Source organism: Geotrypetes seraphini, chromosome 3, assembly GCF_902459505.1.
Source record: "Geotrypetes seraphini chromosome 3, aGeoSer1.1, whole genome shotgun sequence".
Taxonomy (NCBI): Eukaryota; Metazoa; Chordata; class Amphibia; order Gymnophiona; family Dermophiidae; genus Geotrypetes; species Geotrypetes seraphini.
The window spans coordinates 323,239,372-323,264,284 of record NC_047086.1 but is presented as its reverse complement, the minus strand read 5'-3'; the positions used below and the strand labels follow the sequence as shown (position 1 = coordinate 323,264,284).

General features: G+C 44.1%; 1 protein-coding gene across 1 annotated transcript in view; it reads right to left on the bottom strand.

Moving 5' to 3' along the window:
* KAT14 (lysine acetyltransferase 14) overlaps positions 1-24,777 on the bottom strand; it is an 80,764-nt gene extending 55,987 nt beyond the window's left edge. Inside the window, exons 1-2 of the mRNA XM_033936374.1 lie at positions 24,428-24,777; positions 17,988-18,106 (exon numbers count right to left, since the gene is read on the bottom strand). Of these exons, the coding sequence (XP_033792265.1) occupies positions 17,988-18,106; positions 24,428-24,695 (387 nt within the window). The 5' untranslated portion in view covers positions 24,696-24,777. The remainder of the gene's footprint in view (positions 1-17,987; positions 18,107-24,427) is intronic.
* Between the last annotated feature and the right edge of the window lie 136 nt (positions 24,778-24,913).

Below are 24,913 nucleotides of genomic sequence, written 5' to 3'. Positions count from 1 at the left end.
TGTCTCTCTGTAGTCTAACCAGAACCGCATACCACAGCTGATGCGGCCAGGATTACCACCCCTGGATGGGTCACTATTTGGTGAATTACCCTTCCTATCACTGGCCAAGGGATAACACGTACAACAGCTCTGTACATGCCCAGGTTCTACTAGGGCATCCCATGCTGGCACTTCTGCGCTCAAATCTTCAGCTGAAGAACTGAGAGACTTTCTGATTGTTTGCTGATGTCATGAGGATGAACACTGAACGCCCCCAGAGACTCACAATCCTTCAAGGACAGAGGCCATTCCACTGGGTCTAGGGTCTGCTGGCTGAGATGGCTTGTCCACCCCTGCCACATGCGCTGCAGGTAGACCCATCCAATGGAAGACCAACTGGGCCTCTAGTCTCAACAAAGTACTCTTGGTGGTCCCTAGCCTATTGACATGGGCCATTACCGTAGCATTGTCCCAAAGAGCACCCTGACTGTTTTGCCTTCTAGGGTGCTTTGCAAACTCTGCAATGATAGGCAAATGACCCACAGCTTCTGCCAAATGATAGATATTTCCTCTGCGACAGCGACCATCGCCCCAGATCTGTATGATCCTCTTAAATGACCTCCGCAGTCATAAAGGCTGGCATCTGTCATCAGGACCCTCCAAGAGGAAATTCAGTGGCATGCTTCTCAATAGAGACTCTGGCCATAAGGCACCAGCTCAAACCATGTCGCGCCTCTGCTTCCAAGACCAGCAGCATCTGAACAGAGTCCCTCTGCAGAACCAGAGGGACAATAGCGTGTACTTAAGGAGGCGCATATGAGCTGTCACCCAAGGCACAACCTAGAGATAGTAAAATGTCGTTGGAGCTGGCATTACCAGCTCAGAAATCCACCTTGCTGAATCAAATTTCCAAGTACTCCAGTCATTGTGTTAGCTTCAGATAGCTTTTCCGGAAATGATAATTCAGTCCAGATCTTGAAGAAGCTGCCTGACTTGTGCCACTGTTTTCTTGCTGTCAGGCTCTGACAGGGCTCTAATCAGCCAAGTATGGATGTACCGGGATCTCTGCCATGCACAGATGAGCTGCCACAATTATCACCTTGGAGAAGGTGCAAGGCACTATCGCCAGCCTGAAGGGGAGTACAGAGAATTGTTAATGCGCCTCCATCACATGGAATCTCAAGAACTCCCTGATTTGGGAAAAAGAAAATATGCAAATACCGTGAAATCCAGAGTGGCTAGAAATTTCCCCGGCACCACTGAAGCAATAACTGAACTTATGGTCTCTATGCAGATTTAAGATACCCTGAGCGCATTGATTAACTTCAGATCTAAGATCAGTCTCCAGACGACTGAGGCTCTCTTGGGCATGATGAAGTAAATAGAGTGTCTGCCCGAGCCAGATTCTTCTGCTGGTACAGGTTCTATGGCTCGAATATCCATGAGCTTTTTTACTGCTTCAAAAACTTTGACCACTTACTTTGGCTGTCCAGCTGGAGAGTGCACCAAGAAGTCCAGCAGGAGATGAGAAAATTCAAGTTTGTAACCCTCTCGAATGATATCCAACACCCAGTGGTCTATGCAAATCTGCACCCAAGCTTCCCTATGAACCATTAACCTCCCTCCTATGTAAGGAGGTGTGGCTGCTGAACTGGCATAATTGCTGCTTCTTGGAGGCTACTGTTGGGTAGAAATCAGAGGCCTGCAGTTTCCTGGAGCCTCCAAATATTTATTGAGAGCCCAGGTGACATCGTTGTGCAGAGGAACTCCATACATACTAGCAAGACAGACTTTCGAGAGCTATGAAAATTACCTCGACCCGATCCTCTGAGGCACATGGCCAAATGTCAGGTAAAGCTATGAGATGATGATTTAACACACTGGCTATGAGATCGCGCAATCCCTTTTCAAAGAGCATTTGGCCCTTAAAGGGGAGCCTGCTCAAAGTGGCCTTGGAAGCAGTCTCGCACCCACTGTCTTATACAAAGCATTCTGTGGGCAAAGATATAATAAGCAGAAACCTTGCTTCTGATCCTGAAAATGTCATAAAGAGCGTCGGTCACATAATCCAACCCTGCAATTAGCCATTGGGGGAAACCTTGTTTTCCGCTACCAGGGTCCATTTACGTGTGCAATAAAAAGGGCTGCTGCTGCGACTTTTATTCCCTATGCCAAGGTTTCAAACTGACCTTTGAGGACTAAATCTGTCCTATGAACCTGAGCATCCTTTAAAATCACTCCCCCTTCACTGGGTAGGGAGGTTCGCTTGGTAACCTGAGCCACCAATGAGTCCACCTTAGGTGGAACAAATAGCTACTGACAATCCAAAGTCATCAGGTACAGCTTAGCCAGATCTTGACCACTCATAAAGAGCCCTCTGTGGAGTCCCACTGCTCTGCGAGCATGATTGTAATGCTTGGATTCGAGTGAAAGCATGTGGTCTGAGCCTTAGAGTCGCCAAGACAGAACATGAAGCAGCAGAGTTCTGCAGTGGTACTGGTTGCAAGTCCTGCAGCACTTCTATAATGATTTGTATTTAAAAAGGTGGCACACTGTTAGGTCGACTCCCAGATTCAAGGCTGCTACCAGCTCCTGACCGATAGCCCCAGCCTGAGACCCCGAATTCTCCAAAACTGAGGAGTCACTGTGAGAGAGTAACAGCATTGACTCTGATCCCTCAGACTTCCCAGTCTTTTTCTGACTGGACTCCTGGTTCTTGAGCAAGGCCTTGCTTTGGGGGAACTGTGCTCTCCAAGGGTAAACCCACTGAGTCTCCAGGCGGTACAGAAAGACCTCGAAAGTTTAGATAAGCTTCAAACATCAGACTCACAAATCATAGGTAAAGCCCTGTACAGGATGCCTCAAGGACTCCTGCAGGGACTCCTTATCTCTTAGGTTTCAAGGTGTCTGTGCAGTAGCTGTAGTTGCCATGTCGCTATTTGAGGGCTCTGGGTGGGAATCTGACCCACAAACGGAGCAACCTGCAACTCCACTGCCTTAGAGGGATCATAGGGGGCTAAGCCCAAGGCTCCTTCCCCCCTCCCTCAAGTGCCCTATAGCACTTAGAACATGGATGCTCCCAAGCCGGCTATCTAATGCAAATTTGTCACGATATAGGGGTAAAAGAGCCTGAGGAGTCTATCTTTGTCAAGTTTAAACAAAATTGAGGTGTTTAGAGGCAGACAGAAGCTTTTAAATCAAAACTGGGAAATCTAAGATGGCCACTGCAACAACGTTTTGGCGCCAAAACATGGTCCGGAAAGTTTAAAAATTCAGAAAAAAGGTTTTTGAAGGTGAGGGACCTGAACCCTGGTCCCAGACACCCCCCAAAAGTAAATTTTCAGATCCCCCTCGATTTCTCCCATAGACTACAAAAACCTATACTCACTGTGCATTGCTGGTGCTGGGTACTATTGAACTGCAGCTGAAAAAAACGATAGGAATTCTGTCTCAGACAAGCATGAAAAGGTCCAGATGCCTTTTACTTCAGGATGCTAGTCAGACTGATGTCTGGATTGAGTCCTCAAACACCCCCCCCCCCAGCTCTGCACGTGTCGACATAGGGGAGGAAATCACAACCGGCATCTGCTAAAGTATGAAGACCAATCCGGGATGACAAAGCCTGCACTCACACTCCTGATAAATCAAGAACAAGCCTTGCTGAAAGAGAACAGTCCCTAAGCTTTCATATTAGTGCAGGCTGGCTAGGCATGTGCCCTGTAAAAGGGTGCATGTATCCTGCTAGCTATAGACCTCTACTCTGTGTCTTCTTGCAGTCAGAGATGTCCTAGGAATGCTGGGAACCTTTGCAGCACCAAAAGCCTCAAAGTCCAGAAGAAAAACCTAAAAACAAAAAAGTGATCTCAGAGTAGATCAGAAAGACATCTTCCATCTCACTTGTAGAAAAAAAGACTGAAGAGATACAGCACAGCACAGCCCACTGGGGAAGGAGGCATAGCCAGAAAAAAAAAAGATAACTGATATCTTCTACAATTTTGTGATTAAAGAGGGACAAAACTCATTTATAAAGACTACTGTACCCTTTGCACCAGAACATGAATTTCATAAATTGTAACACCTTGTAGCAGAATGAGCAAGAACAGACCTGAAGCCTTAAATAACAGCCATAAGAAGGTGAAATAAACAAAATTTATTTTGAAAACAGAAAAAGTATCATATATACTTGAATATAAAACCATCTGAATATAAACTGAGGTAACCTTTTTTTTACCCCAAAAGAAGGGGGGGGGGAAGGTTGATTTGAACAGAAACCAAGGGTTTATATTCAAGTACTGGTAATCCTGTCTCTCCTTCCTCCCCCTCTCCCTAACATCCACATACCTGCCTTCCTTGAGGTACCCTGTCTGTCAGGCTCTGCACCCAGCTTCCCCTCCCCCCTCAATGTTTGGTCATGTAATGGTTGATCACAGGATTTTTTGGCCTAGTAACAGTTGACTGCAACTTAAATGTTGGCAACCAAACTCCCTCTCCCTCCCATGTACCAACATGCCTCTCTTCCTCCCTCCCTCTGTTCTGTGTCCCAAGTTTGTGTCCCCCTCCTGTGGATATACTTCTGTTATGGTTGTCTCCATCTTCCTTCTTACTCAAACTGCAGGTCCTCCATACTACAAGCAGCCGAACCAGAAGCTTTCCCTCTGACATCAAAGAGACTTTCCCCTGAGGTCAGAAGGAAGGCTTCTAGCTCAGCTACAAGTAGAGTGCAGGTCCTGCACACTACTGAACCAGAAGCCTTCCCTCCGATGTCAGAGGTCTTTCCCCAGAGGTCAGAGGGAAGGCTTCCGGCTTAGCTGTGTGCAGGACCCATGGCTCAAGTAAGGAGGAAGAGTGAGATGACCAGAACAGAGGTATACCTGCAGGAGGGGGGGGCACAAACTCGGGATACAGAACGGAGGGAGGGAGGAAGAGGGGCACGTTGGGACACGGGAAGGAGGAGGGACACAAAGAAGGGAGGAAGCACAAACTATGGAGGGAGAGAGGGGGACACCACATTTGGCCATGTAACGGTTGGCCCCCAAAGCAGTCAACATTGGATGCGGCCAAACATGGCTGCAGTCAAATGTTAGTGATCAAAATGTAGTGATTCAAAATCCCCATTGGCATTGCAGAGTCTTCAGATTATCTGGGGAGCAATTAGATCCCAATTTTTTCCGGAAAGAAAATACTTTCAGCACATCTCCCTGGGTTATTTGCCGGAGTTTTAGCCAACCTTTACTGATTCCTCTTTCCTGAGATAGGGGAAGCGTGGGCTCTATACTATAGGACAGCTTTGGGAGAAAGAAAGGGTGGTTTCTTTTCAAGCTCTGCAGGATGAATACGGTCTCTTAAACAGTGACTCTTTTAGGTACACACAGATACGTACCTTTTTAAACTGCCGTGTGGCTGAGGAATTGACCTTTGCTGAAATAAATTTAGAAAAAGCATTATCTAAAGGGTGTTATTTCCTGGATTTATTTGGCCTTGTTGTACCATTCTGATTCAATCTATCTATAAACAACGTTGGAAGAGGGACCTCCAGATCACTTTAACAGCTCAACAATGGAACCGCAGTCTTTCTTCTTTACTTACTGTATCTATAAGATAGTTCTTTAAGAGAAAATGGGCATAAGATATTTTTCCGCTAGTTTCACCTGGAAGATGGTGCATGTTGGTGAGACTGCGGTGACCAGGGGGATATGTTCCATATTTGGTGGGCCTGCCCAAAAATTAGTGGCTTTTGGAGTTCAGTCTATGCTTTGGTGCAACAGATTACAGGAGAGCATTATCCGGGACGGGTGGAGCATTGTCTTTTGCATGTACGTCTGTCTGGGGTTCCTCCTTTGGTTCATCACTTGGTCTCACATATTTTTGTGGTGGCTAGGCTGATATTAGCCAGAGCATGGAAAACTCTTTCACCACCATCTATGGCCGCGGCGAGAGTTGGTCAGCCCTGCGGGGAAGAAAAGCAGGGAGAGAGAACTCAGCGCCGGCCTGTTCCCGATGGCAGCAGTGGCAGCCTTTCCCCGGTGGCGGTGGCATTGAGTAGGGCAGGGAGAAAGAAAGAAAGAAAGAAAAAAAAAACAGGGCACAGACAGAGAGAAAGACAGACATACAGAAAGAAAGGGGGCATGGAGAGAGAAAGAAAGAAGGGGGCAGGGTGAAAGAAAGAAAGAAATGGGGCACGGAGAGAGAGAAAGACAGAGAAAGAAATGGGGCACGGAGAGAGAAAGAAAGAAGGGGCAGGGCGAAAGAAAAAGAAAGAAATGGGGCACGGAGAGAGAAAGAAAGAAGGGGCAGGGTGAAAGAAAGAAATGGGGCACGGAGAGAGAAAGAAAGAAGGGGCAGGGTGAAAGAAAGAAATGGGGCATGGAGAGAGAGAGAAAGACAGACATACAGAAAGAAAGGGGGCATGGAGAGAGAAAGAAAGAAGGGGGCAGGATGAAAGAAAGAAAAAGTTGGGGGAGGGAATGAGGTCTGGAGGAGAGGAAGCATACAGGAGGCTGAAAGAAGGGAAGAAATATTGGATGCACAGTCAGAAGAATAAAGTGCAACCAGAGACTGATGAAATTAGCAAAGGTAGGAAAAATGATTTTATTTTCAATTTAGTGATCAAAATGTGTCTGTTTTGAGAATTTATATATGTTGTCTATATTTTGCACTATGGCCCCCTTTTACTAAACCGCAATAGCGGTTTTTAGCGCAGGGAGCCTATGAGTGTTGAGAGCAGCGTGGGACATTCAGCGCAGCTCCCTGCGCTAAAAACCACTATTGCGGTTTAGTAAAAAGGGAGGGGGTATATTTGTCTATTTTTGCATAGTTGTTACTGAGGTGACATTGCATAAAGTCATCTGCCTTGACCTCTTTGAAAACCCGCGGAATATAAATGATAATTAACATTTTCTCTGCGTACAATGTGCTTTGTGTTTTTAAAATTTTATTGTTGGTAGATCATTTTGACTTGGCTACAAAGTTAAGGGGGAGTGACGGGAGCTGCTGAAAGACATCTAGTAATCCTTGCAGGCTTGACTGTGCAGGGAATTATTTTTGTAAAATCATGTTTTGTTATGTGACTGGCATTATTTAGACTTTAATTTCTATGAATGAATAGAATGAAAATGATAAAATTACTTACTTGTTTTTATGTGCATGCACTGAAGGAAAGTGGAGAGAGAGTGGGCTGAGGACGCTGAAGGGAAATGGGGAAGAGAGAGTGGGGAGAAGATGTTGATTTATAAATTGACAATTGTACAGAATATTGTTTCTTTTTATACTTTAATATAATAAGTTCAATATAAAACAATTCAAGGCTTGTGTGGATGGAATCAGGTGGTTTGCGGGGATGGGGACCGAGCTTACGGGGATTAGTCCAATAAAATTGTATTTTTTTTATTTCTCATTATTTGTTTTATTTTTATTTGTTAATTTGTAAAGTGGTGATTGTTATGTATCAGTTTTTTCAAATTTACATCTACTGTCTTTATATTTTGCACAGTATTAGAGGACAAGTGTTACTGTTTTTGTGGTGTTGCATTGTATGCAGTCTGGTTTCTTGGCGGTTCAGTTTAACTTTTGTCTAGATATTTCTATTTTTAGTTTGTGATTATTCCATATTGGGCAAGGGTATATTTCTGTTCTGTGTGTATGAAAAGAACATAGTTTTCAGTTGGCATTGACTGCAGGATCAATAGACTGTGCGGGATCTGGCTTGTTTAATTTTACAATGTATGTGTTGGTGTTCTAGTGCTCAATGCAGTGTTTAAGATGCTGCCTTTTCCTAGGTACACTCTTGTGCGATATGTGGATTGTTACTAAAAATCATATTTTTCATATAGATGGGGGGGTGTCAAAAAATGACGGGCCCCAGGTGTCACATACGCTAGGTACAAAAGACTCAGATATCATGAAAACAAAATGTATAAGATGATAAACATTTTCAATATAGATTGCTGTAGTGTCCTAAAGTAAAGTGTAAGGACAGCGTAGGCTGCACACCAATTAAAAATGAAGGAAAAAGCCTCAGAACAGGCCCTCCCACCTCCACCGAAGTGGTTTGCAAAAGGTGGTCAAGCGATAACCTCACTGGCAAAAAACCTTCAAAATATATTGGAAACTTGAGCCTTGAGCTGTGCTTCACTCATGAATAAATAACTGATAGAAGAAAATATTCAACTTATCTTCTGCTGATCGGTAACACCAACGGTGGCCAGCGTTTCACAAATAAGCTGCCTCAGGGTGTATCCTGACCGATCAGACTTCTCTCAAAAAGGGACGCCAAACCGTCTCACGCATCACGTTTTTTGCCAGTGAGGTTATCGCTTGACCACCTTTTGCAAACCACTTCGGTGGAGGTGGGAGGGCCTGTTCTGAGGCTTTTTCCTTCATTTTTAATTGGTGTGCAGCCTACGCTGTCCTCACACATGCTAGGTACGCCACTGCTTATGGGCATGGGTCCTCCTCTCCATGGGTCCCTAACCCACTCCTAAGATGGCTTAAGCTGCCTCTGTGCAGCATGACTAGGCTTTCCTATGCCAGGCTGCCAGGTGATGATGTTCTAGAGGCACAATTTTCAAGTTGTGATTAATATTATTATGGGGAGGGGGGGGTCGGTGATCACTGGGGTAGTGTGTGGAGGTCTGTATTATGTGTTTGCAGTGCTTATCTGGTGACTTTAGGTGAGTTTTTGTGACTTAGACCATGTTTTAAATGGTCTAAGCCAGTGTTCTTCAACCTTTTTACACCTGTGGACCGGCGGAAATAAAATAATTATTTCGTGGACCGGCAAACTACTAAGACTGAAATTTTTTTAAAAACCATCGCCGCCCCATCCCCGCGAGCTCGGTCCCACAAACCATCTGATCCCATCTGCACAAGCCTCAAATAGTTATGATTTTATATTGAACATATTTTATTAAAGTATAAAAAGAAACAATATTCTATACAATTGTCATTTTATAAATACAAATAATACAGGGCAAAGATCAACAAAAACCCTGTCTCCCCTCCCCTTCACATATATCCCCTCTACTATCAAGAAAACTGAATAAGCTAAATTATTACAGAATGCTACACAAATATCATGTAATAGAATACCACAGTCACACATGACAGGAATGGTTTTAGGGAGTAGAACTAGGGCAACTGCCCCCTGGTCAGAGAGAGCCCTAAGCCAGCTGGAAGCTAAAGAAGTAGTAGTGCCTGGGCTTTGCACTCCCCAGTTATGTCTAGCAAGATACATACTTCAAATCTGATATATTTGAATCACAAGATAAAATAAAATTATTTTTCTACCTTTTGTCGTCTCTGGTTTCTGCTTTCATTGCCTTTTCACTCTCTTCCATCCAGCGTCTGCCCTAAGAACATAAGAATTGCCACTGCTGGGTCAGACCAGTGGTCCATCATGCCCAGCAGTCTGCTCACGCGGCGGCCCTCTGGTCTAAGACCAGCACCCTAACTGAGACTAGCCCTACCAGCGCACGTTCTTGTTCAGCAGGAACTTATCTAACTTTGTCTTGAATCCTTGAAGGGTGTTTTCCCCTATAACAGCCTCTGGAAGAGCGTTCCAGCTTTCTACCACTCTCTGGGTGAAGAAGAACTTCCTTACGTTTGTACAGAATCTACCCCCTTTCAACTTTAGAGAGTGCCCTCTCGTTCTCCCTACCTTGGAGAGGGTGAATAGTGTTTTTATCTACTAAGTCTATTCCCTTCAGTATCTTGAATGTTTCGATCATGTCCCGTCTTAATCTCCTCTGTTCGAGGGAGAAGAGGCCCAGTTTCTCTAATCTTTCGCTGTACGGCAGTTCCTCCAACCCCTTAACCATCTTAGTCGCTCTTCTCTGGACCCTTTCGAGTAGTACCGTGTCCTTCTTCATGTACGGTGACCAGTGCTGGACACAGTACTCCAGATGAGGGTGTACCATGGCCCGGTACAGCGGCATGATAACCTTCTCTGTCTCTTCAGTCCAGCTTCTGCCCCTTCCATCTATCCTCCTGCCCCCCCCCCCCCCCCAATTTGGTCTGGCATCCATCATATTCCTTCTGTTCCCCTCATGGTCTGGCATCTCTGTCCTTCCCTCCCCCCTGTGTTTTTAGCATCTCTCTTCTCATTTCCTCCACTCAGATCTGATATTGTTCTCTGATCTCTCTTCCCTTTTCTTCTCTGGTCTTCCTTCTCTATTTTCTGCCTCCATCTAAATTAAATTCTTTCTTACTATTTAGTCCTGTTTCCCTCTTTTCACTGTGTCTACCCACAGCTTGTCACCCCTTTCCCTCACCCCTCCATTATCTTACTATTTTCTTCCCCCTTTATTTATCTCCTTCCATCCAGTATGTGTTCTTTCCCCACTTCCATTCAGAATCTGCTCTCCCCTCTCAACTGACATCCATCTGCCTTCTGCTCTCTCTCCCTTCTTCTCACTTCCATCATCTGTCCCCTTCTCTCTCTCATCTCCTCCATTCCATCATCTGCTCCTTCTCTCTCCCCCCCCTCCAACTTCCATTATCTGCCCCCTTCCCCTCACCTTTGCGGGTCACTTTCTTTCCCCTGAGGTGGCTCATGTCAGAGGGGAAGCTTTGGCCGAGCAGAACCGCTTGCAAGGAACAGTGGAACTTACTTGATTGATATCGATGCTGGGGCCCGTTGCCGTTTGAAGAAGAAGAAAAAAAAAAAAAGGTGGAAAAAAGGGACCTGCAAAGGCGAGAGGAAGGGAAACCTTCAGGACAGCTGCTCTTTGCCCTCCTTCAGTGGGCCAAGAATCCAGACCAGCAGCGGCAGCTCTGTATATTTTTAACTTCGGCACAGAGCTGCCCCTAATCAATAGTTTAGCGCGGTTTCATGAGGCAGCTTCGGGGCCTTTGCTAGGCCGGCCCACATCGCATCATCGAAGCGGGCCGGCCTAGCAAAGGCCCCGAAGCTGTCTCATGAAACCGCGCTAAACTATTGATTAGGGGCAGCTCTGTGCCGAAGTTAAAAATATACAGAGCTGCCGCTGCTGGTCTGGAGGTGCGGAGACAAGGCAGGAGGCAAACGCGGTGGAAGGCAGGAGTCCCGGCGAAGGCAGGAGTCCCGGCACCGCGACTGCAACAGGAAGTTGCAAGTCAGCTGACGCCGGCCTTTCGTTGCGGTGGGGACCGAATCCTTCGCGGACCGGCAAGATTTTTTTGCGGACCGCCACCGGTCCGCGGACCGGCGGTTGAAGAACTGTGGTCTAAGCCACAACGTCCAAGTTCCGTCGATCCTGTGCAGTACGACTAAGTCTAAGCCGGCCCACGTCCCGCCCAACTCCCACCCTTGACACTCCTCCTGACATGTCCCATTTAGCTCTGGTTGTTCAGCGGCACTATGACGGGAGTCCAGCTCCGGAGAGGCACACGAGCACCGCTCTGCCCCTCCCCCGAGCCAGCGAGGAGAACACTAAAAGTTTTCAGCGGGCGAGTTCTTTCGACGGGAGTCCAGCTCCGGAGAGGCACACGAGCACCGCTCTGCCCCTCCCCCGAGCCAGCGAGGAGAACACTAAAAGTTTTCAGCGGGCGAGTTCTTTCGACGGGAGTCCAGCTCCGGAGAGGCACACGAGCACCGCTCTGCCCCTCCCCCCAGCCAGCGAGGAGAACACTAAAAGTTTTCAGCGGGCGAGTTCTTTCGACGGGAGTCCAGCTCCGGAGAGGCACACGAGCATCGCTCTGCCCCTCCCCCGAGCCAGCGAGGAGAACACTAAAAGTTTTCAGCGGGCGAGTTCTTTCGACGGGAGTCCAGCTCCGGAGAGGCACACGAGCACCGCTCTGCCCCTCCCCCGAGCCAGCGAGGAGAACACTAAAAGTTTTCAGCGGGCGAGTTCTTTCGACGGGAGTCCAGCTCCGGAGAGGCACACGAGCATCGCTCTGCCCCTCCCCCGAGCCAGCGAGGAGAACACTAAAAGTTTTCAGCGGGCGAGTTCTTTCGACGGGAGTCCAGCTCCGGAGAGGCACACGAGCACCGCTCTGCCCCTCCCCCGAGCCAGCGAGGAGAACACTAAAAGTTTTCAGCGGGCGAGTTCTTTCGACGGGAGTCCAGCTCCGGAGAGGCACACGAGCACCGCTCTGCCCCTCCCCCGAGCAAGCGAGGAGAACACTAAAAGTTTTCAGCGGGCGAGTTCTTTCGACGGGAGTCCAGCTCCGGAGAGGCACACGAGCATCGCTCTGCCCCTCCCCCGAGCCAGCGGGTTTAACAGCCTACGGGATTCCTCCCTTTTACCCCCGCACCAGCTACCCGCAGTCGGCAGGGGATTTCGGGTCTATCCCGTGGAGCGTGGGAGCACGCTCATCCCCTCCCCCGATCCAGCAAGGGACAAATCTTCTTCCTTAAAAACTACACTGCCTACGGCATTTCCTTATTGAGTTTATAGTATTATTTTCATATCTGACTTTTGCAGCCATCAAGTCTCACCGAGGTTCGGTGAGATCCTGAGAAATTCCAGTCCCCCTAGTTTCTACTCTTGATCCCTGACCCAAGCCTCTCACCCCCTCTCAGCAAAATGGCACCCTCCACTACCAAACTCCTATGCATCATGTTACTGCTTTCCCTACTCTCAACAAACTGGAAAACAGCAGGCTACCACTTTTCAACAATTCCAATAGTGACAACAACACACAGACAGACACATCCACACAAGAAACTTCAGTTAGGAAACCTGATAGAATGCACAACAACCACACAAGAAAGCATCCCAACCACATGGGGACGAAAACCACCCCACAACACAAAGAAGTCAGGTCACAAACTCTCCCATACTTCCAAGAACCTCCTTCACCCACAGCTTATTCCCAACATCCACAAGAATCAAATCACAATCCCCTGTGCGTATATGAACATAAGATCAATCAGCCCAAAGGCAGACCTATTAAAAGACTGGATAGTTAAAGAACAGTTAGGCTGCCTTTTCCTAACCGAAACCTGGCTATCCTCCGACTCAGACCCTAGCATTACAGAATTCTGCCCTAAGGGATACAAACTCGAATTAGTCTGCCGAGAAAAAAAGCGAGGGGGCGGTCTGGCTATCCTAGTGAAAAACAACCTTACCATTACAGTCCTAGACAAACACTCCACCCCCCAATCAGACCTGCTTGCCTGTCAAATCTCCAGTAACTCACTCAAAGATACCCTAACTTGCATCCTCTGCTACATCGTTCCAGGAAAATGGAATACCACAAAACATGATCTTGAAGATTTCATCTTCCGGAACTCATTAACCTCAACACACAACCTGCTTCTCGGCGACATAAATCTCCACCTAGAAGACAGCTCCTCCAAACAAGCTGAAGGCATAATCTCATACCTCAATGCACTCTCCTACCAAATTCTGTATCCGCAACCCACACACGAAAAAGGCCACCAACTCGATATTGCAGCTTACATGGCCCAACACCCCCATACACCTAACATTCATATCTCCAATGGGGCCTGGCACCCCTCTCTATGGTCAGACCACTTCAAATTCACCTTCAACATCAACTGGACACAAAGCACAAGCAAACACGAAACCCACAAAACCACCTTCAAAACCCGACCAAAAATCGACCCCTCTACATTCTGGACCACAGTAGACCCCGCAATCGCCTCCATAGACCACAATGTATTCATTCGCCAGTGGCGCTCCCTGAGCGAAACAACCCTGAATAGACTAGCCCCAGAAAAGACAAAACACAAACTTTGCAGATCCTCTGACAAATGGTTCGACACAGAACTTCTTCAACTAAAAAGACACTGCAGACAACTCGAAAGAGTATGGCAAAAAAAGAACCAAGAACTAACCAAAGTAGCTTGGAGAAACCTAATAAAACAATACAAAGCCAAACTTAAAGAAAAACGAAGAGCTTACTACTCCAAACTAATCGGCACAGAACCCATAGACACAAAGAAACTCTCCCAACTTGTGAAGAACCTCACAGACACTCAGCCATTCCTAGCCACTCAAGGAACCCAACCTCCAAAGGCCACCCAACTAGCAGACCACTTCAAGAACAAGATCGCTACCATCAGAGCCTCCTTCTCCAATTCACCGACCCTCCTAGAAGAGATCATAATAAACCCCACAACTGATGAAGCCACTGCAGCCGACAGACACTGGTCCAACTTTAAAAAGGTGCAATGGTGGGACTTTAACCAACTCTACAATAAATATAGTCGAGCGTCATGCGACCTGAATAATTGCCCCTCATATTTACTAACAAATGCCTCCCCCAAATTTAGAGCTTGCCTATTGAAATGGATCCAAACAACACTCACGGAAGGCCAATTCCCACAAGACCTAGGAGAAATCATAATCACTCCAATACTGAAAGACCACAAAGGACCAATAGACACCCCTTCCAACTACCGACCCATAGCCTCTATTCCACTATATGTTAACTAATAGAAGGTCTGGTTGCCCAATACCTCACCAACTACCTTGAAGACCACAACCTACTCCACCCAACTCAATCAGGGTTCAGATCCAACCACAGCACTGAGACACTGCTAGTCTCCCTTCTAGATACAGCCCGACAACACCTTAGCAAAGGAAGAAGGATGCTGATAATTCAACTAGACCTCTCAGCCGCATTTGACCTGGTTGACCACAGTATACTTCTTCAGATATTAGAAGCAATAGGGATCTCAGGCGGAGTATACAACTGGTTCCAAGGATTCCTCAAAACAAGAACATACAGAGTAAAAACAAAAGATCTAATATCGGAAACCTGGACCAATCCCTGCGGAGTACCTCAAGGTTCACCACTCTCACCCATGCTCTTCAATGTCTTCATTGCCTCCCTTGGTACCCTATTAGATAAACTCGAAGTAACCTCATTCAGCTATGCAGACGATATAACCATACTCCTTCCCTTTGACTCACAAGACCCCACTACAACAGATAACCTGGTAAAAACCCTAGAAATAGTGGAAAACTGGATGACAGAACACAAACTGAAGCTCAATCCAGACAAAACTAAATTTCTACTGCTTGAAAAAGACAAAACCCCTTCGATAACTGAACTAGAAATAAAAACCACCAAATATCCTATACAGACCACTCTCAAACTCCTTGGAGTAACAGTAGATAGATGCTGCACTCTTCAGGTGCAAATCAACAAAATCACACAAAAAGCATTCTTTACCATGCGCAACCTTCGCAAAATTAGAAAATTCTTCGGCAAAGAACAATACAGACTCATAGTTCAATCCCTAGTCCTAAGTCTACTGGACTATTGCAATATCCTCTACCTTCCTTGTCCCACCTACCTAATAAAACAACTACAGACTGTCCAGAACACTGCCCTCAGACTGATCTATTCCCTTCGAAAATTTGACCACATCACCAACGCCTTCCTAGATTCACACTGGCTTCCAATACAAGCCCGCATCCAATTTAAGCTATATTGCATATTATTCAAAACATTAAACGGAACGGCACCCTCTCACTTAAACAACCGCCTAAATAGGAACCTCTATTCCAGACAAAGGAGAACCCAGTCCCCTTTCTCCTACCCCCCTTATAAAGGAACTAAGCGCAAAAAGATGTACGACAACCTACTAGCAACACATGCAGCTAAATTGGACCCCTCCATCACCAACCTACTGACAGCTTCAACTGACCTCAAAGCTTTTCGAAAAGAAATCAAAACCATACTATTCAAGAAATTTAACCTAATTTCCTAACCCCACTCTTCTCCCCTCTCTCCCCTTCTTAGGATCCTCCCTTCAAAATGTGATTTAGACCTAATGCCTTTAACTGTATTCCTCTTCCTAAAAACGTCCAGCTATCGTTAAGATGTATTAGGCCCAACGCCGTTAATTGTATTCCTATTCCTGGAAATGTCCAGTTATCTTTTTGTTGTAATCCGCTTAGAACTGCAAGGTACAGGCGGAATAGAAGTCATTAATGTAATGTAATGTAATTTATAAATACGTCCAAAACCTGTTTTTATTATCAGCACTTGGACGAAATAGCAGAAACGCTCCGACAAATTTGCAACCTATCCGTACCTTAAGAAGGACATGGCAATACTAGAGAGGGTTCAGAGAAGAGCTACAAAAATGATAAATGGTATGGAAAACCTTCCATACGCAGACAGGTTAGAAAGGCTGGGGCTTTTCTCCCTGGAAAAGCGGAGACTCAGAGGACACATGATAGAGACTTTCAAGATCCTGAAAGGCATAGAGAAGGTAGAGAGGGACAGATTCTTCAGCCTATTGGGAACCACAAGAACAAGGGGGCACTCGGAGAAATTGAAAGGGGACAGGTTTAGAACCAATGCTAGGAAGTTCTTTTTCACTCAGAGGGTGGTGGGCACCTGGAATGCGCTTCCGGAGGTTGTGATACTACAGAGTATACTAGGGGGTTTTAAAGAAGGATTGGATAAATTCCTGAAGGATGCGGGGACTGAGGGATACAGATAGAGGTAGAGATAGGATTATGAAAGGGTATAGATAGAAGCATAAAGGGGAATAAAGGGTTTTAGACAAGGATCACCTTACAGGTCTTAGACCTGATGGGCCGCCGCAGGAGCGGACTGCTGGGTGCGATGGACCTCTGGTCTGACCCAGCGGAGGCAACTTCTTATGTATTTTGACAGTTTGTCCAAGTGCTAACTTAGGCCGGTTTTTGTCTTTCGATTATGAGTCCCACAGGGTTTAGTTATTTAAAACCAGTTTATTAGGTCTTTTCTTATGATTTCCTTAAGGGTTTCTTGTTTTGGATGACGGTACTCTCCTCCCATTTTCCTTAATTTCTTTAAATTCTCCTAGGATAGAGAGTTTATATTGATATTGTTTCTTCTTGTGATTTTGCATCTTATATTTGACTCAATCTGTGGAGAATATTTTGTTCTATGAATGGTTGTAAATTTAAAATGGCAATAAAAGTGCAGAGAATGTCATGTAGATTAGCGGATCAACTTCTATCCTACTTTAATGCACTTTGATTATTATTATTTTTGGACAGAAGAATGTGAAAGTATACAAAGGTGTGATAACTTATGCAAGGAACTGTGCATGATCATTTAAAATTATAATCTGGAAGTTCTTAGTGGTTCAGTTATCCAAAGAGGAATTTCAGCTTTACTCTATTTAGTTATAAAGTGAATTCCATATAATTGGGACAACAACATTCTGTACTAACTTACAAGTGTGTTCATTCTGCAGCGCCTCTCAGTATCTCTTGTCTCTCCTTATACACTTCCTTGAGAACTTCGTTCCTTAGACAAATTGCTTTTATCTGTACCCATCTCCTCCACTTTCAATTCCACACTTCATTCCTTTCGCCCCATATGCCCGGAATAAACTACCCGAGTGTGTCCACCATGCCCCTTCCCTTGTTCAAAAGTAGGCTGAAAACCCACCTTTTTGAGACAGCCTTCAACTCATAGCCCTACTTTCTCTGCCCTTTGCTCACCACCCTGCAGTTTAAACATCTCCTCTAACTGTAACCTCTATCCTGGCATCCTGTTTCTCTGTCTTGATTGTTTAAATTGGAAGCTCATTCAAGCAGAGAGTGGCTCCTTTGTGACTCCGTACAGCGCTGTGTACGTCTGGTAGCACTCGGAGAAATAATTAATAGTAATGGTAATTGAATTCGACATGCATCACCCATAAATGTGAGGTTGTAGTGGCTGAAAAGCTAGCTATTTAAACATTATAAGATTTGGGCATTGGTCGACAGGTTTGCTATCAGATGAAAAATCAAACTGCATTATATCAAACATATCACAAATTATCTACAGAGATTGTATCCAAGTATGACAGTTCTGTACAAAAATTGACTAAAATATTTGAATTATAAAATGTCTCAACAATTAAATTACTGAAAATTGTTAAGCATCATTTAACAGATTCCCTTACTATTCACTATTTTATATTAAAAATACACACCGATCCAACCACATCTTCCTCCAGGAACTCTCAGCTGAAAAGTACAAGTGAGGGTGAATAATGCACAGATGCACTTTCTGACACTCCATCCCTTTCCTTTTACCAGTTCACGCTTGAAAGCGTTTCAACTTACTTGCTGCCATGTGAGTTTCAGCCGATCAAACCGTTCTTTCCTATCCTCAGAGCAATCATAGCAAGTGAACCTGAAAAAATTGTCCCCCTTGAGGTAGCTGGGCTGTTCTCTCAGCCGGCCTATCACGAGAAGATCACAAAAGGCATAAATTGAAACATAGTGCTACAAGTAAACACAGGAGCCTCCATGGCAAACAAAATTTGAAATATTGGGTCATTCCATGGCAAGTGGTCTAGGCCTCCCTATCTGAAAGTGTTAGAGCTAGATCTCAACTTCTTTCAAAGTTAGGGGCCTCATTATTGGGGGCCACTTTTTTCATTCTATGGAAGATAGTGCCAAAAGGTCAACCTTTGGTTCAAGTTGTGGAAAGGATAGTTGCTCGACCAAACTAAAAGTCATATTTCTAGTTCAACTGTGCTGAATCCAAATATACCACTCAGATCATTGGTACATACTTTGGTGGATTACTGAGGGATCACAAAGTTGATGAAAAAGCTTGTTGTGGAACAGGTAAATATTTGACACAACATAGCTCCTGAACAGAAAGCACAACAGGGCTTGGATTTTAGGAACTGAAAGAGATTACGGCCAGTTACTGTCCAAATAAACCTTTAGACGCACTGTGCTTGTCTTTTCTGAGATAAATGTTTATTAAGATTGATGAAAAAAATGTTATGCAAATTTTTAGCTATATTTAAATGTCATATATCACAACTGTACATCCTTCAATTTCTTTCCTTTCTTGCACCATTTGAAAGAGTAATTTTTTGGCTACAAAACTCACCAAGTCACATTTTTGACCCACTATTCCTAATAGCTTAAAATAGGCCTGAAAGTACACCAAGGTTTCAACCTGCATTTAATGTTAAAATATGTGAGAGATGTAGACAGGCACTGGAATAATAAGAGAAATTTTGAACTGGAAATTTGTGGCCAATATTATTATTATTAAAATTATTAGGATGAAAAATTAATATAATCAAAAAACAGTATGGTTTGGATAAGAGTAACAATTTCAAAGACAAATCAAGCTTTACAATCACTTCAAATACTGCTTATCATGCAGTAAAATGCCTTGAATTTGTTGTCAATACTGGACAACACAGCTCGTGAATAGCTGTATTGCTTTCCTCTTGAGATTGTCATTGGAGCTTCAAGAACCATAAAAATATGTAAGCCCACAAGGTATCTTTTTTAATGGCCCAATGAAAGGATCGAGCAAGGCCTTGTGGATGCATAAAGTTAATTAAGGCATCATTGTGTTCCAAGAAGATTTCAGAGATATTTCCAATCCACCAATAATCATTATACGTGCAAGCAACATATTGGCCAGGCTACAGAGTCACAAGTTGAATAAATGAAGGAGGATTATCAGCTTTACTGACATCAGCAATGAAAAATTTTTAATCTCCTGATATACTGCTGACACAAATTTTGGTTTCATCAAACTGGTGAGTTTCCTGAGTTCTAGATAGGATTCCTGAATAAGTCTTAATTTCTTAATGTCTTCCTTTGAAATGAGTAAGAATTTGATCCCAGTAATATTTTCTTCACAAAACCAAGACAAATTGTTTGGAGTGAAGATATGATTTTCCAGAGGCCACTGCAAGCTGGCATGTGTAGCAAATCATTTTACAGTTCCCCCAATACCATCACATGGTAATTTTCTATGTCTAGTACCAAATAAATTTTATTCAGCAGAAGTTTCAAAGTCTTTGTAATGGCAGCAAAGATAGACAATATTTTTTTTGTAATTTTTGTATTGTGCTGCAGATTCATCACTAAAGAATTGCACATTTTTGATTCCAGGAATAAGTTAGTTCATAAGGCAATTACAGTTTTCAAAAAGGCATGAACTGCAAGTGTCATGCTGCAAGCAGTCACTAATTATGCAGACTCAAATTCTGAAGTCCTGAGCCAGAACTGAAGTAAAGCATAAAGAGGAACACACATGAACAATGAAAGAGAGAACAGAGTTCAAGCGAATGTATTGAACTTGCAATGAATCACCAACAACTAAATGTCCATTTTGATGAGCCATTTACAAGAGTACGAGAAAGCAGTGGATATGGTAACCCGAGTTAGCATGGCAAGTCCAACAAGCTTAGCTGCACCGTGCAATTTCACACTTCTATCTCATTTGCATATTACACAAGAGGATGCCAAAGATGCCCTTTTTTAACACTGTATATGCGTGTGAATAATGCATGCATTTGAGACCAAACTTCTGGCCAAAGCAAGGCCAGGTCAAATATGAAACAGAATGGCTTTTGTAGCAAAAAATACTCTTTCAAATGATATAAAAAATAAAAAAAAATTGGATAATGTACAATTGAGATATTTGCATCCAAAAATGGCCAAAATCCAAATAAAGCACTATTATTTCTTTGTGTAATTATATCTTTGCTTCCAATTGGCTGCAAAGCTTCATAATGCAAATCCTATGTGCGTGTCATGTGCTATGACTGCTGGAACAGTTATGACTTGAGTCAAAATACAGGTCAGGAGCAATGAAGGAGTCAAAGTAGACATTAAATTTATTTTCTAACATTTTTTGCCTACTTTTCTGGCTCATAATAGGGGAGGTAAACTAATGTTATATTCCAAACTTTGTACATTAAGTTAATAGTAGTAGTAGGGGTTGTATTAATCCTCAAAATTTCAATTCTCTTGGAGGCTTTGTTGGGCTGTAGTGTCTAGTCAAAGTTGCCATTTTGGGTTACGCAGAGCACAGAACTCCAAGAATGGCTTACATTCGACAGCCTCTAGGTCTGAAAGCAATAGAGATTCAGCTCAAAAATTTTATGATTTCATTTGAGGCTTTAGGGAACATTCACACAAAATTTTATTCAATTTGGAGGAGGTTGAGTGGGGATGATTTTTTAATATTAGACCACCTGACATGGAATGACCCTATTTTCACTTTAGTTGCTTTGTCACACTTTGAAGGATAGACAAAACAAGTCTACAGAAAGCTCGGGGGAAGGGTTTTCCTAATGTTATTCCACTGGAGTGTCTCACTTGAATGCAGGACTTCCCATCAATTTGCTTATTTGGAGGTTTGGCAGAGCAAGACAAACATTTGAGTATTACTTGATCTGAAAGTTGGTGGATCCTGGAATCCAGCATATCTCTGAAGATGAGTTGTTGCTCAAACATGCACCAAAATACTAAGCACTTGGAGATAGAAGAAAAGAAAACACAGAAATGTCAATTCTTTAAAAAGATTTTACCAAGGTAATGAAGCACCTATGTGGGTAAATATCTAGAGCTGAAAATTCTTCCTCTATAGATAAAAACATGAGGTGTGGTGGGGGCTGCTTTAAAGCCAGAGCTATCCAGGGATTTTATTTTAAAATTCCTGCTGTGGACCCAGTATCTGTTGCATAATCTATTGAAGAAGATTCCATTTAAAATGTGCTTGTATGCTACAGGGATTAAAAAGTATCCCATTTAAAACACTGGAAAACTAGATTCCTATTACACCATGACTTGCATGCATGGCTACAGAATACTTCTTCAACCCAGTCTTCAGAGCAGACTGAGCCAGTCAGATTTTCAGGATACCTAAACTAAATATGCATGAAATAGATCTGTATGCAACTGGAGGCAGTGCATACATATCTGTCTCATGCAAATTCATCATGGACATCATGTAAACCCAACTGGAAAACTGGATTGAGAACCACTATCCTATTAATACTTGGTTGCAGAACTGCAGCACGCCTCAGGCTCCCTTTCAGGGAGTTAAAAGAAAACCAAGTGCTACTGTCACACAATGCAGGGAACTTTACAATTGGAAGACCACAAGATAGTTAACACAGAACATGGGTTAGTAAATGAAGTTTTATGCTGTCAATTTTTCTATTGCAACTTGCTTGGAGATTTACAGATAAGAGTGTAATTAACATCCGTTTTTTACAAAACCGTAGCATCTATGAGCATCAGAGCTGTTACTGCTGCGGCCAGTGTTAAAAACCACGCTATGGTTTTGTAGAAGGGGGTGTTGAAGATTTCCACCCCACCCCGAGAACCGGCATCGCGCCCCCGCCCGCTCGCCCAAACCCTTACCGCGATCGGTCACCGACACGTCCTGTGGGTTGGTGCTGCATGCCGGTGCCCAATCGCAGTAAGGGTTTGGCCGAGCAGGAGGGGGGCGCGATGCCCAAAGAGTCTGCTGCTTGCTGCTGATTCTGCTGGGCCTTGAGCATCTGCACATGTTCAGGCCTTCTGGTTCCTGCTCTCTCCGAGTTTCTAATGAGATTCTCAGTGTCTCACCAAAGTACTCTGCCTATTGGCCACAGGAGGAACACATACAGGAGCTCAGGCTTGGACTAGAGCATCCAGCCCAATGCTTCCGGACTCATACCTTTGGCTGAAGAAACAAGCCACCTTTCTGTTGGATGCTGGGGCCATGAGGTTGAATGGATGCCACAGATTATACGGTCGACCTGGGATTCAAGGTCTGCTGACTTAGGAAGTCAATTTGCACATTCACCACCCAGGCTGTGTGCCACCAAGATGGCTAAGAGCAGGCAAGCTTCCAAGCTCAGCACTGTACTCCTGGTGCCTCCTTGCCCATTTACATAGGCTACTGTGGTCACATTGTCTGACAAGACTTGGACTGCCCTTCCTTCTAGGGAGCTGTCCAGTGCTCACAGAGCTAACCACATCACTCTCAGCTCCAAGCAGTTTAACAACCACTTCCTCCGAGATGGGGACCACCACCCTTGCAGTAGACATCCCTCACAGTGCACTCCCCAGCAATAGACCAACATCCATCGCCAGGACTATCCACTGGGAGATACATAGCGGCATTCCTCTTTTCAAGGACTGTGGAACCAGCCACCAATCCAGGCTTTGCCTGACCACGGCAGCAGGAGATCCAGGGCATCAACCTGTGGAGACCACCTTGAGATAGCGACTCCTGAAGCGGTTGCCCAGGGAACCATATATCGTTGAAGATACTGCCAAGATGTGGAGGCTGACAGGCCACGAATCTCCTGAATTTGCCTCACAAGCTTAATTTTGTGTGCTTCCAGGAGGAAGATCCTGTTCTGTGCCACCTCTAAACAGATTCCCAGGTATTCCAGGGACAGAGTCAGGATCAACTGATTCTTCTTGAAATTGACTACCCAACATAATGTGTGTAGGAATTGGACTAATTGCTCTACTGTCACTCTCTTGTCCCTCGAGGGTGCTCTTATGAGCCAATCGTCTAGGTAAGGATGCACCTGAATTCCTGCCTTGCAGAGATGCGCTACCACAACAATCATCACCTTGGAAAAGGTTTGTTGTGCTTTTGCTAGGCCAAAGGGAAGAGCAGAGAATTGGAAATGCTTGTTCAGAATATGGAACCTCAAGAACTTTCTGTGAGCTGGAAAGATGGGAATATGCAAGTATGCCTCTGTTAGATTCGGAGAGGCAAGGTATTCCCCTGGCACAACCAAGACAATGACCGAATGCATCATTTCCATGTGGAAGCGGGGAATCTTGAAGGCTGCGTTGACTGACTTTAGATCCAGAATTGGTCTCCCATCTTCCGAGTCTCTTTTGGGCACTATGAAGGTGGTATATAAGTCCCAATCCCTTTCCCATGCATTCCAGGGTCTGTTATCTGGTAAGAATTTTGGCTTGCGATCCACCACACCAGCCATTATAATTCATCCAGGCCCTTGCCAAAGAGCAACTGGCCTTGAAAAGTACTATGGTACTATGTCGGGATACTAAAAGGAAGAATGAACTGTTTATCACATATGAACAAGCTGAACAGATGAGGAATAGCTACTTGAATGATGATAAGTTATTTTAAGACAAGCCCCTCTAAGTGGGGTTATATGCTAGACAATATTAATATAAAATCAAGATATTATACACATTTAGAGGCACAAATAGGTATTAATTGAAATTTGAACTAATGAGGAGTGGAGTGAGTGGTTCATTGAAAAGTTTCTGAAACTACCTCACATTCTGAAGGTCCACAAAAAAAAGAAAAACTTACAAAATATGACTAGTCCATGAAAGACTTTTTGGATTTAATTACAAAACAGACATTTTGATGGACTGAAAACTTTGGGTGTTTTTTGCTAACGATTATTTTTAAAACATTTTGATCTGCAATTATTTGTAGTTTTCTCATTTGATATTAATGCCATTTTTCACCTCAAAAATTTATGATATGTAAATCTTTTTTTTGCTGAGATATTTTTCTTTTTGTTGAGATATTTTTTCTTTTTGTCTAATCTGCTATTTGGTAATTCTATAAGCACTTTCTTGCATATTGGGCTTGAAGATCTCTTTTTTTTTTTGGCTTATTCATAGTTATGAACTCGAGCCGTTTCTCGAAATACACTTGCTGAAAAAAAGAAACTTGATAAATGAATACAACTGAAACTAAATCTGCCTGATGAATATAAAGCATACGCAAAATGTATACATACTTGACGGCGTCCATTTCTGACACTTGTCACAGTAATAGGATATTTCCTCCATCCATGGTGAATCTCCCTCATCTCCCAAGTCGCTGTTAAAGGAATCACCGCTCTGGTCATGGGATAGGTCTACAGATGTCTGGTCCTCTGACTCAACGATCAACAGAGTTTCTCCTTCCACCTCACCCTCTTCCAGTCCTTCCGAGGTGGATGTCCTTGTGGCCTCATCGTCCATATGTCGACTCATCAGACGACTCATGTGGACAGTATTTTCCATTTCTCACCAGGCAAGGAATATTCTCAGCCCAATCCAAATTCTAAGAGAGCCTACAAAATTGTCTATGCCAATCTCATATGCAGTCTCCGACAGAGATTTGCAATGTACATTAGGTTATTATAAAATCATTACTGAGATCTTTTGCCAAAACACTGAAAAAAAATCAATTCCATGTTTACTGGTTTCTGTGAAGTAGAGGAACATAACCTCACCACAAG